The sequence below is a fragment of the Trachurus trachurus genome (genome assembly GCF_905171665.1).
Source record: "Trachurus trachurus genome assembly, chromosome: 13".
Classification (NCBI taxonomy): Eukaryota; Metazoa; Chordata; class Actinopteri; order Carangiformes; family Carangidae; genus Trachurus; species Trachurus trachurus.
This window is the reverse complement of record NC_139892.1, coordinates 7,704,063-7,716,281: the sequence shown is the minus strand read 5'-3', so window position 1 is coordinate 7,716,281 and position 12,219 is coordinate 7,704,063. Positions and strand designations below refer to the sequence as shown.

The 12,219-nt window shown below is 41.6% G+C and overlaps 2 protein-coding genes across 2 annotated transcripts; both read left to right on the top strand.

Moving 5' to 3' along the window:
- Positions 1-7,887: 7,887 nt before the first annotated feature.
- On the top strand, positions 7,888-8,940 carry LOC310995766 (E3 ubiquitin/ISG15 ligase TRIM25-like; the record flags this gene model as incomplete). The annotated part of the gene is made up of 1 exon (XM_083984890.1): positions 7,888-8,940. The coding sequence occupies one exon, from the start codon at positions 7,888-7,890 to the stop codon at positions 8,938-8,940; it is 1,053 nt and encodes a 350-aa protein (XP_083841016.1).
- Positions 8,941-9,413: 473 nt separating this feature from the next.
- LOC310995765 (E3 ubiquitin/ISG15 ligase TRIM25-like) lies at positions 9,414-10,885 on the top strand (the record flags this gene model as incomplete). The annotated part of the gene is made up of 1 exon (XM_083984889.1): positions 9,414-10,885. One exon carries the CDS (start codon positions 9,414-9,416, stop codon positions 10,464-10,466), a length of 1,053 nt encoding a protein of 350 aa, XP_083841015.1. The 3' UTR covers positions 10,467-10,885.
- Between the last annotated feature and the right edge of the window lie 1,334 nt (positions 10,886-12,219).

The following is a 12,219-nucleotide window of genomic DNA, read 5'->3' as shown; positions in this document are numbered from 1 at the left end:
TGATGGTTTGTGTGTGTCATTTGAGACTAAAATAGCATTTTGAGAATAAATAACATTGATTTGAATGTAAAGTTTCATTTTGCAGGAGAAGTGAGGGGTTTTGGTTTTTGGATTTGTGTGTAGAGTTCTGAGAGTATGAGGCATGCTTTCAGAAAATGTGTGTAAACAATTGAGAAAAAACGTATTATGTAATGTAAGGTAGACTGATGCAATGTCCACAGCTGTGGGCAAATGGCCTGATTCTCATTAGTATCATTATTTATCTTATTTAAACAGGCGATATCATGTTTATGGAGCTGGTCAGTGGCTGGACACATAGGATCAGATCTACTAAAGGTTTGCCTGTATTACAGTAAAACGTGTGCAAACCCGCAAACACACGTGGAACCTGTTACGCACGGCGCACGCCCCTCCTCCAGTGTGCTCCTGTCCTCTCCTCTCCTCCCTGTCAAATGACATCCAAAATATCAGTAATGATATAATAAAATCCTCATTTTGTTATTCTTTATCTGAAATCAACCCAGTAAAAAAAAACTTTTCACTTGGTTAAATGGGCTACTATTGGTCAGTTGGGAGGACTTATCTCCACTTTTTCTTTTTGTAATATCAAGGTAAGGGCTCAACACCATGCAAGTGTGTTTCCCCATAATTTGTAATTAATTCAAACACAGTAAAGTGACTGGTCAGCCCGTCACCTTGTCATCAGGCTCCTCCATATGAATTATCGAGGGTTGTGTGAGACAGAGTCTGTCTTTATACACACTCTAATGCTCAGTGTTATGTAATTACCTTTTTGTAATTCATATTTTATAGTTTCTGATAATAAAGGACAGGAAGTCATTAGGTATGAATGCTATTGTAATGGACACCTTTATATTGCAAAATAATCCTTGTGATTGACTACATGTTACTTTTCATTGTAGTGAAATCAACAGTCAAATGTTGATGAATCATTGACATGGTTTGTTTATGCAACTGGTCAGTGGCTGGACACTCAATGTGTTATGTAAAAGTTTTTTGTTTTGTTTTTTTGCTCAGAGAAAGGGACAAGTTAGAAATATCAAAATGTCATGAGAACGCCAAACACCAAATGCATTCCACATATCAGTAATGATGTAATAAAATCCTCATTTATTTATTCTTTATGTGAAATCAACCCAGTAAAACAACTTTTCACTTTAAATGGGCTATTGGTCAGTTGGGAGGACTTCTCTCCACCTTTTCTTTTTTTAATATTCACAGTAAGGGCTCAAGATCATGCAAGTGTGTTTCCCATAATTTGTAATTCATTCAACTATTATTATTTTACAACAACAATAATTGATCTGCCTCAAACCCAAAGCAACAAAAACTCTTTACTGTAATAGAAATGAACATTCATGGACAATAGAACCATGATAATCTACTGGTTTCACATGGGATTCAATCATCACTCTACAGCAGCATCTCACACAACCTCCTCCTGGCATGGACTTTGTCTTTATAGTATAGACCGTTTCAGAGAGTATAAACAAATACAGGTGTTACCAAGGATACTAATTAAGGCTCCATTCCATTTAGTGTACCAGAGCGTTTTCTAATGAGCCACACCTGTCTTTGTTTATACTCTCTGAAAGGGTCTATACACCACCACACATTCCCCTTCACCCATGTCATAATCACTATGACCACTAGATGTCACCTGGAAACAAAACTGGTCTAGGGGTGGTTAGTAAGCTGCTGCACACAAATCTATGTTTTAGTCCTTAAAATTATTTAGTCTCCATGTTGTGCACTTAGATATTTTTTGATTTCTTCATTCACTGAAACCAACTGGTCACAATGATTTTAGTTAAACGTAAATTTCTATATACATGAGAATCAAAATGTCTCTGTGCTGTTAATGTTTGTTGATTATTTGCATTGATGTATTCATTGCCGCCTCTGTTCTGATGCACAGGCCGTTAACATTGAAGCACCAAGGCTTATAGGTAAATATAGGGCCATTGCTAGGAATTCTGGGGCCCCTGAAAGAATACTAAAGTGGGCCCCTACCCCCTGACTTTTTCACTTTTTTTCTTAGACTACGTATGTATTATCATTTTTTATTTAGCCTACTTTGTTTTGATGCTAATGCAGCATTACTATGAGTATTATTATAGAATTATAGAATAATTCAGTCATACAAAGATTAGACTACTGGGGTTTTTTGTGGGCCCTACTGGGTGCTGGGCCCCTAGAATTATCATCACCTTTCTCCCCTATACAACGGCCCTGGGTAGATATTTGCACGCAGTTTGTTGTTTTGTACATTTGTAACAAGTGTCTTTAAACATTACCTAGTGTTGTTATAAGCATAAAAGATGATTTACTGACTCCACTCTCTTTTTGTGCATGTAGTGACTCATTACATAATAACGACAATTTTAATTACACTATACCAATGAAGCACACCTTCAGACAAGCTGATGAAATACTCATAACGCAATTTCATGTTGCGCAAAAGCTGCATCATTATCCGACATGAACAAGTTCATTGATGCTTGTATGAGTACCATAAAGTATAAATCTGTCTCTCTCCCTGGAACAAGTCAAAGCCGGATTCCCCTCCCTTCTCTTTCTGCTGTCAAACACAGCAAGCTCCACTCTGTTGTGAGATACTTCCTGGTTCCCGCCCCTTCAGATCTACAATATGAGAATAGGTGACACACACTGTTCACTGCAGAGACATGTTTTTTAGATCAGAGCTCACACTAGTTTTATTTCTCAGTAAGTGAAACTCAGACAGTTGTTGCCGACTGAGAGCTGAAATGGCGCAGAGAGGAGTTCAGCTGGACCGCAAAAAAATGTGCTGTTCAATCTGCCTGGATCTCCTGAAGGATCCGGTGGCCGTTCCCTGTGGACACAGCTACTGCAGGACCTGTATCAAAGGATTCTGGGAGGAGGAGGAGATCCGGAGCTGCCCTCAGTGCCGGCAGGTCTTCACACAGAGACCAGTCCTGGTGAAAAACACCATGTTAGCTGATTTAGTGGAGGAGCTGAAGAGGACTGGACTCGCTGATCCTGATGACCCCTGCTCTGCTGGACCTGAAGATGTGGCCTGTGATGTCTGCACCGGGAGAAAACTGAAAGCTGTCAAGTCCTGTCTGATGTGTTTGGCCTCCTACTGTGAGAAACACCTGCAGCCTCACTATGAGGCACCTCCATTACAGAAACACAAGCTGGTGGAGCCCTCCAACAAGCTCCAAGAGAACATCTGCTCCCAACACAATGAGGTGATGAAGATGTTCTGCCGCACTGATCAGCAGAGTATCTGTTATCTCTGCCCTGTGGATGAACATAAAGGCCACGACACAGTCTCAGCTGCAGCAGAAAGGACTGAGAGACAGAAAGAGCTCGAGCTGAGTCGACAACAAATCCAGCAGGCAATTGAGGACAAAAAGAAAGATGTTAAGAGCCATCAAAAGCAGGTGGAGGATATCAATAGTTCTGCAGATAAAGCAATGGAGGACATTGAGAAGATCTTCACTGAGCTGATGGGTCTGCTGGAGAAGAGATGGTCTGATGTGAAGCAGCAGATCAGATCCCAGCAGGAAACTGAAGTGAATGATGTGAAAAAGGCTCAGGAAGAGCTGGAGCAGGAGATCACTGAGCTGAAGAGGAGAGACGCTGAGCTGGAGGAGCTCTCACAGATAGAAGATCACAACCAGTTTCTACACAACTACCTCTCACTGACAGAAGTCAGTGTATCTACAGACCATGTTTTCCGTTTCTTTTTTAAAGGGGACTTTGGTCATGTGACAGTGGCTGTGAAAAAGATCAAAGATAAAATACTGGAAGTTCTGTCCGAGAAAAAACAGCTGAGAAGGTTCTGATAGAAAAACCTCTTTTCATCAAGAATGCTCCTACAAGAGGCAAATAACCCATAATAATCGGGGCGGCCATGACAGGAGCTGGATCGGAAACACTGACAGGATTCAAACATGTCTATAATCATCTGAGGGAAACAACCAATCAATATCAATGTTACGTCTTTGGTAGATTTGAGGAAAAGTTGGTGGTTTGGGTTAACTATGTACCTCCTCTATATTTGTTGTCTGATTACAATAATAGAATAGAATATAGGGTAACACTTTACTTGAAGGTCTGATCATAAGAGTGACATGTCATGGTTATGAACATGTCATAAACATTATGTCAATGTCATAACATTGTTATTAAGTGTCATTCAGTTGCCCCTAACCCTACAAACCCGGGTGTTATGACATTGACATAATGTTTATGACATGTTCATGACTGTGACATGTCATTCTTATGATCAGACCTTCAAGTAAAATGTTACCAAATATAGTCTGTTGGTTTCACATGGGATTTTTGTGCATGTATTTGTTGTTGATGTTTGAGTTTTGAGCAGCTTACAGTCCAGCTGCTCACAATATTTTAAACTTAACTTTTTATGTATGAAAATCAAAAAGTCACTGTGCTGTAAATGTTTCTTGATTATTTGCATTGATGTATTTGTTACTGTCTCTGCTCTGATGCACAGGCCTTTAACATAGAAGCAACAGAGTTTTTAAGTAGTTACTCAGTTTATTGCGTTATACCTTCGTAACAAGTGTCTCCCAACATTTCCTACTGTTATTATAATCATTAAAGCGATCATTGATTTACTCACTCTCCTCTCATTATGTGCATTTAGTGACTCATTACATAATAACTACCATTATAACATTGTACCAATGGAGCTCACCTCCAGGCAAGCTGATGAAATATTCATAATTTAAGGCAACTGAATTTAGTCATGCTTCATCATCATTATCAGGCATGAACCAGTTTATTGATGTTGGTATCAATACCATGTAGTATATTATCCACCTAAACTATTTTCTTTATTGTCTTGTATTATACCACAACCACAAAGTACGGGACAAGTCAAAGCCAGATTCCCCTCCCTTCTCTTCCTGCTGTCAAACACAGCAAGCTCCACTCTGTTGTGAAATACTTCCTGGTTCCCGCCCCTTCAGATCTACAATGTGAGAATAGGTCACACACAGTGTTTACTGCAGAGACACATGTTGTTTAGATCAGAGCTCACACTAGTTTTATTTCTCAGTAAGTGAAACTCAGACAGTAGTTGCCGACTGATAGCTGAAATGGCGCAGAGAGGAGTTCAGCTGGACCGCAAAAAAATGTGCTGTTCGATCTGCCTGGATCTCCTGAAGGATCCGGTGGCCGTTCCCTGTGGACACAGCTACTGCAGGACCTGTATCAAAGGATTCTGGGAGGAGGAGGAGATCCGGAGCTGCCCTCAGTGCAGGCAGGTCTTCACACAGAGGCCGGTCCTGGTGAAAAACACCATGTTAGCTGATTTAGTGGAGGAGCTGAAGAGGACTGGACTCGCTGATCCTGCTGACCCCTGCTCTGCTGGACCTGAAGATGTGGCCTGTGATGTCTGCACCGAGAGAAAACTGAAAGCTGTCAAGTCCTGTCTGATGTGTTTGGCCTCCTACTGTGAGAAACACCTGCAGCCTCACTATGAGGCACCTCCATTACAGAAACACAAGCTGGTGGAGCCCTCCAACAAGCTCCAAGAGAACATCTGCTCCCATCACAATGAGGTGATGAAGATGTTCTGCCGCACTGATCAGCAGAGTATCTGTTATCTCTGCCCTGTGGATGAACATAAAGGCCACAACACAGTCTCAGCTGCAGTAGAAAGGACTGAGAGGCAAAAAGAGCTTGAGCTAAATCGACAACAAATCCAGCAGAGAATCCAGGTTAGAGAACATGATCTGAGGAGATGTCTACAGCAGGTGGAGGCCATTGATGGCTCTTCTGATAAAGCGCTGGAGCACAGTGAGGTGATCCTCGCTGAGCTGATGGGTCTGCTGGAGAAGAGACGGTCTGATGTGAAGCAGCAGATCACATCCAAGCAGGAAGATGAGAAGAGCTTGGTCAAAATGCGTCAGGAGATGCTGGAGCAGGAGATCACTGAGCTGAAGAGGAGAGACGCTGAGCTGGAGGAGCTCTCACAGATAGAAGATCACAACCAGTTTCTACACAACTACTTCTCACTGTCACAACTTAGTATATCTATAGACTTCTACACAGCCTGCCCCCTTCCTCTGGTGAACTTTCACTATGTGACAGCGGCTGTGACAAAGATCAGAGATAAAATCGTGGAAGTTCTGGCAGAGACTGAAGTGGACGTTATTCTGGCACAAGCAGAGCACAAGTCTGCGTTAAAAAAGACCGTTGTATGTAAGAAGGCTCCTAAAAGAGAGAAATAACCACACAAAAAAATAAAATATCACTGTCACGTCTTGGTTAGATTTAAGGAAAATATGGTGGTTTGGGTTAAACTAAGTACCTCCTCTACATTAGACGATCTTTGTTGTCATGGTTACAATAATAATGATGATGATGATGATGATGAACAGTCATGGACAATAGAAACGTCATAATCTGCTGGTTTCACATGGGATGTATGTGCAATTTCATTGTCACCTTTTTTGTTGTTGAGTTTGAGTTTCTTTAGGTGGAGAAGCCGACTGTTCACAATGATTTGATTCAAACCTAGACTTTGTATCTATATAAAAATCAAAAATTCTCTGTGCTGTAAATGTTTCTTGATTATTTGCATTGATGTATTTGTGACTGTCTCTACTCTGATGCACAGGCTTTCAACATAGAAGCACCAGAGTTAAATTCAGTTTGTTGCTTTGTACCTTTGTAACAACAAGTGTCTTCAAACATTACCTACTGTTATTGTAATCATTAAAGAGATCAATGATTTACTGACTCTCTCATGATGTAAATTTCGTGCCTCATTGCATAATACCTACCTATTTAACTACACTGTACAAATGAAGCAGTGTTGTTTTTGGCAGCCATTTTAGATTTAGTCTTAGTCTTTTGAACTAAAATACTTATTAGTTATAGTCAATTTTAGTCATTTCTATATGTGATAGTTTTAGTCCAGTTCTAGTCAACGAAAGCTCAAAAGGGTTTAAGTCAGTTTTAGTTAAAAAAAAAAAAAAAGTATAGTCTTTTAACAAATTAATTCACTAAGTAGGCTATTGGAGATTGCTGTTGGGCAGAAACCTTTTATCTCCATATTTCAGCTTTTTAACTTTTTTCCCCAACTTATTTCAACTGTTTTTTTCATGAATTGAAGCCTTACTTCATCATACAAGAGTGTTACCAGAAAGTATTTGCCGTTCGGTAGAAACATTGTGTGTCTAAAACCATTCCTTTTTTATTGTAATTATTGGTGAAAATGCCAATACATAAAAATCAAAATGTATCTATGCTGTAAATGTTTCTTGATTATTTGCATTGATGCATTTGTTACTGTCTCTACTCTGATGCACAGGCCTTCAACATAGAAGCACCAGGGTTTTAAAGTAGATAGTTAAACTCAGTTTGTACCTTTATAACAACAAGTGTCTTCAAACATTACCTACTGTTATTGTAATCATTAAATTTCCCCACTGTGGGACAAATAAAGGAATCTTAACTTAACTTAACTTAAAGAGATCATGATTTACTGACTCTCCTCTGATGATGTACATTTAGTGACTCATTGCATAATACCTACCTATTTAACTACACAGCTCATCAACGGACAAGCTGATGTAAACACATAAACCAGTTTATTGAGGTTGGTATGAGTACCATAAAGAATAAATCTGCTATCACCCTCCCTTCACTTCCTGCTGTCAAACACAGCGAGTTCCACTCTGTTGTGAAATATTTCCTGGTTCCCGCCCCTTCAGATCTACAATATGAGAATAGGTGACACACAGTGTTCACTGCAGAGACACATGTTGTTTAGATCAGAGCTCACACTGGTTTATTTTCTCAGTAAGTGAAACTCAAGACAGTTGTTGCCGACTGATAGCTGAAATGGCGCAAAGAGGAATTCAGCTGGACCGCAAAAAAATGTGCTGTTCGATCTGCCTGGATCTCCTGAAGGATCCGGTGTCTATTCCATGTGGACACAGCTACTGCAGGACCTGTATCAAAGGATTCTGGGAGGAGGAGGAGATCCGGAGCTGCCCTCAGTGCAGGCAGGTCTTCACACAGAGACCGGTCCTGGTGAAAAACACCATGTTAGCTGATTTAGTGGAGGAGCTGAAGAGGACTGGACTCGCTGAACCTGCTGACCACTGCTCTGCTGGACCTGAAGATGTGGCCTGTGATGTCTGCACCGAGAGAAAACTGAAAGCTGTCAAGTCCTGTCTGATGTGTTTGGCCTCCTACTGTGAGAAACACCTGCAGCCTCACTATGATGTACCTCCATTACAGAAACACAAGCTGGTGGAGCCCTCCAACAAGCTCCAGGAGAACATCTGCTCCCATCATGATGAGGTGATGAAGATGTTCTGCCGCACCGATCAGCAGAGTATCTGTTATCTCTGCCCTGTGGATGAACATAAAGGCCACGACACAGTCTCAGCTGCAGCAGAAAGGACTGAGAGGCAGAAAGAGCTCGAGCTGAGTCGACAACAAATCCAGAAGGCAATCGAGAACAGAGAGGAATATGTTAAGAGCCATCAAAAGCGGGTAGAGGGTGTCAATAGTTCTGCAGATAAAGCAATGGAGGACATTGAGAAGATCTTCACTGAGCTGATGGGCCTGCTGGAGAAGAGATGGTCTGATGTGCAGCAGCAGATCAGATCCGAACAGGAAACTGAAGTGAATGACGCGAAAAAGGCTCAGGAAGAGCTGGAGCAGGAGATCACTGAGCTGAAGAGGAGAGACGCCGAGCTGGAGGAGCTCTCACAGATAGAAGATCACAACCAGTTTCTACACAACTACCTCTCACTGTCACAACTCAGTGTATCTACAGACCTTTACTTCGTGTTTGACTTTGCTCTCGTGAAATTTTATCATGTGACAGCGGCTGTGGCAAAAATCAAAGATAAAATACTGAAAGTTCTGGCAGAGAGAAATTAGCGGAGAATGGGGTATTGGAAAAAACTCTTTTCATGACTGACTCTCCTCTCATTATGTGCATTTAGTGACTCGTTACATAATAACTACCATTATAATTAAACTGTACAAATGAAGCTCACCTTCAGACAAGCTGATGAAATATTCATAATTGAACGCAATTGAATTTTGCGCAAAAGCTGCATCATTATCAGACATGAACAAGTTCATTGATGTCGGTATCAATACCATAAAGTATGAATCTGCCTCTCTCCCTAAGTCAAAGCTGGATCACCCTTCTCTTCCTGCTGTCAAACACAGCGAGCTCCACTCTGTTGTGAAAGACTTCCTGGTTCCCGCCCCTTCAGATCTACAATTTCAGAACAGCAGACACACAGTGTTCACTACAGAGACACATGTTGTTTAGATCAGAGCTCAAGCTAGTTTTATTTCTCAGAAAACGAAACTCAGACAGTTGTTGCTGACAGAGAGCTGAAATGGCGCAGAGAGGAGTTCAGCTGGACCGCAAAAAAATGTGCTGTTCGATCTGCCTGGATCTCCCAAAGGATCCGGTGTCTGTTCCATGTGGACACAGCTACTGCAGGACCTGTATCAAAGGATTGTGGGAGGAAGAGGAGATCCGGAGCTGCCCTCAGTGCAGGCAGATCTTCACACAGAGACCGGTCCTGGTGAAAAACACCATGCTCGCTGATATAGTGGAGGAGCTGAAGAGGACTGGACTCATTAATCCTGTTGACCACTGCTCTGCTGGACCTGAAGATGTGGCCTGTGATGTCTGCACCGGGAGAAAACTGAAAGCTGTCAAGTCCTGTCTGATGTGTTTGGCCTCCTACTGTGAGAAACACCTGCAGCCTCACTATGAAGCAGCTCCATTACAGAAACACAAGCTGGTGGAGCCCTCCAACAAGCTCCAGGAGAACATCTGCTCCCATCATGATGAGGTGATGAAGATGTTCTGCCGCACTGATCAGCAGAGTATCTGTTATCTCTGCCCTGTGGATGAACATAAAGGCCACGACACAGTCTCAGCTGCAGCAGAAAGGACTGAGAGGCAGAAAGAACTTGAGCTGAGTCAACAACAAATCCAGACGGCAATCGAGAACAGAGAGGAACGTGTGAAGAGCCGTCAAAAGCGAATGGAGGATGTCAATAGTTCTGCAGATAAAACAGTGGAGGACATTGAGAAGATCTTCACTGAGCTGATGGGTCTGCTGGAGAAGAAACTGTCTGATGTGAAGCAGCAGATCAGATCCCAGCAGAAAACTGAAGTTAGTCGAGTCAAAAAGGCTCAGGAGGAGCTGGAGCAGGAGATCACTGAGCTGAAGTGGAGAGACGCTGAGCTGGAGGAGCTCTCACAGATAGAAGATCACAACCAGTTTCTACACAACTACCTCTCACTGTCACAACTCAGTGTGTCTACAGGCCCTTACTTTTTCTTACCCTGTTTTCTGGTGGACTTTAATCATGTGACAGTAGCTGTGACAAAGATCAAATATAAAATACTGGAAGTTCTGTCAGAGAAAAAATAGCAGACAATGAGGTAGGCTGAGGCTCTTTTCATCAAGAAGGCTCCTAAAAGAGGCAAATAACCCATAATAATCCAAGGGGCGGCCATGACAGGAGCTGGATCGGAAACACTGGATTCAAAAATGTGTATTATCATCTGAGGGAAATGACCAATCAATATCACTGTCACATCTTTGTTAGATTTAAGGAAAAGATGGAGGTTTAGGTTAACTATGTACTTCCTCTGATTACAATAATAGAATAGAATAGAATCTGCTGATTTCACATGGGATTTCTGTGCATGTTCTTTATCACCTTATTTGATGTTGATGTTTGAGTTTTGAGCAGTTTACAGTCCAGCTGCTCACGATGATTTTATTTTAAACTTAATTTTTTACATAAGAAAATCAAAAATTCTCTGTGCTGTAAATGTTTGTTGATTCAGTTGTCTTGAAACATTACCTACTGTCATTAAAGAGATCATTAATTTACTGACTCTCCTCTCATTATGTGCATTTAGTGACTGGTTATACTTGTATACTCTAGTAACACTTTCTAATAAGTACACACTATTAAACCTTAGTTAAGCATTAAATACTGAATTTATCATTAGTATGTAGTTTATAAACATAGTTAAAAATATTTTACTCATCATTGATAAGCACTAACTGTATTTATAAACTACATACTAATGAGTATTCATGCGTTATAAATAAAGAATTGAGTATTTATTAATGCTTAACTCATTGAGTGCCAACCACGTAATTTCTCGTTTTTCGTTCCCATGCGTTGAGTGCCAAAAACGTAATTTTACGTTTTTTGCTTTTTTTTTTAATTATGAAAATAGACACTTTAATACACATTATATGTAAATTTGGGGACTCTACGACGAGGAGAACTGAAATAGATGACGATCAAAGTCACATGACAGCTCATGATCTGGAAGTTTTTATCATAACTCGACTTCTGCAAACGAGTTCTGCATGCAGATGCAGCGCAGCTGCTCTGCTCTCACCTGCGCTGCTGCTCTGCTCTCACCCGTGAGGCTGCAGCAGCTCGGAGCAGAAACAGGAAGCTCTCAGCCGACAGTCCGCCCGGTCTTCACCTCGAGCAACACCGTGTCCTCCCCAAAGTCCTCCCGCGGTAAAATCTGATGGTCTCTGGGCCAAAGCAGACCGGCATCACCGACCCGTACCACAGAAGGACCGCGACCACTGGCGGGACTGGTCTTCCCGAGCCGCGGTGGCCGACTGACCCTCACGTTCCGCGGGGAGAAGCTGTGACACGGCACGGTGCGTCTGTGTTATTGTTGTTTAGTGGCGCCCCCCCGCCCCCGATGGTGGTTTTGTGAATAGAACAACAATTGTTGTATATATTTATCTTACACGAGCCCTTTGATACAGAAATGCGAGTGTGAGAAGAGCGACAGACACAAACAGCGCACCTTTCATAAAAGACGCTCTATCTCCTTTTCTAGAAAAAAAGGAGGGATTTTGGTGAAACCCAGCCATGTTTAGCTTGACTTTTCTCAGGAACAGAAGCACGTAGAAACAAACGGTTTGTGGCCACTTGAAGCATTAAGTTAAACCTTTCAATTGAGCTACAGTATGTGTTGGTGGCAATAATATAGAATACACTGTGGCTCTACAAAAATCGTCAAAAATGGTCTAAATTGCCGGTACACTTGACTAAAACTTTGGAAAGGAGCGTGGCACTCAATGAGTTAACTAATGCTTAATAGTGTGTACTTATTATAAAGTGTTACCATACTTACTG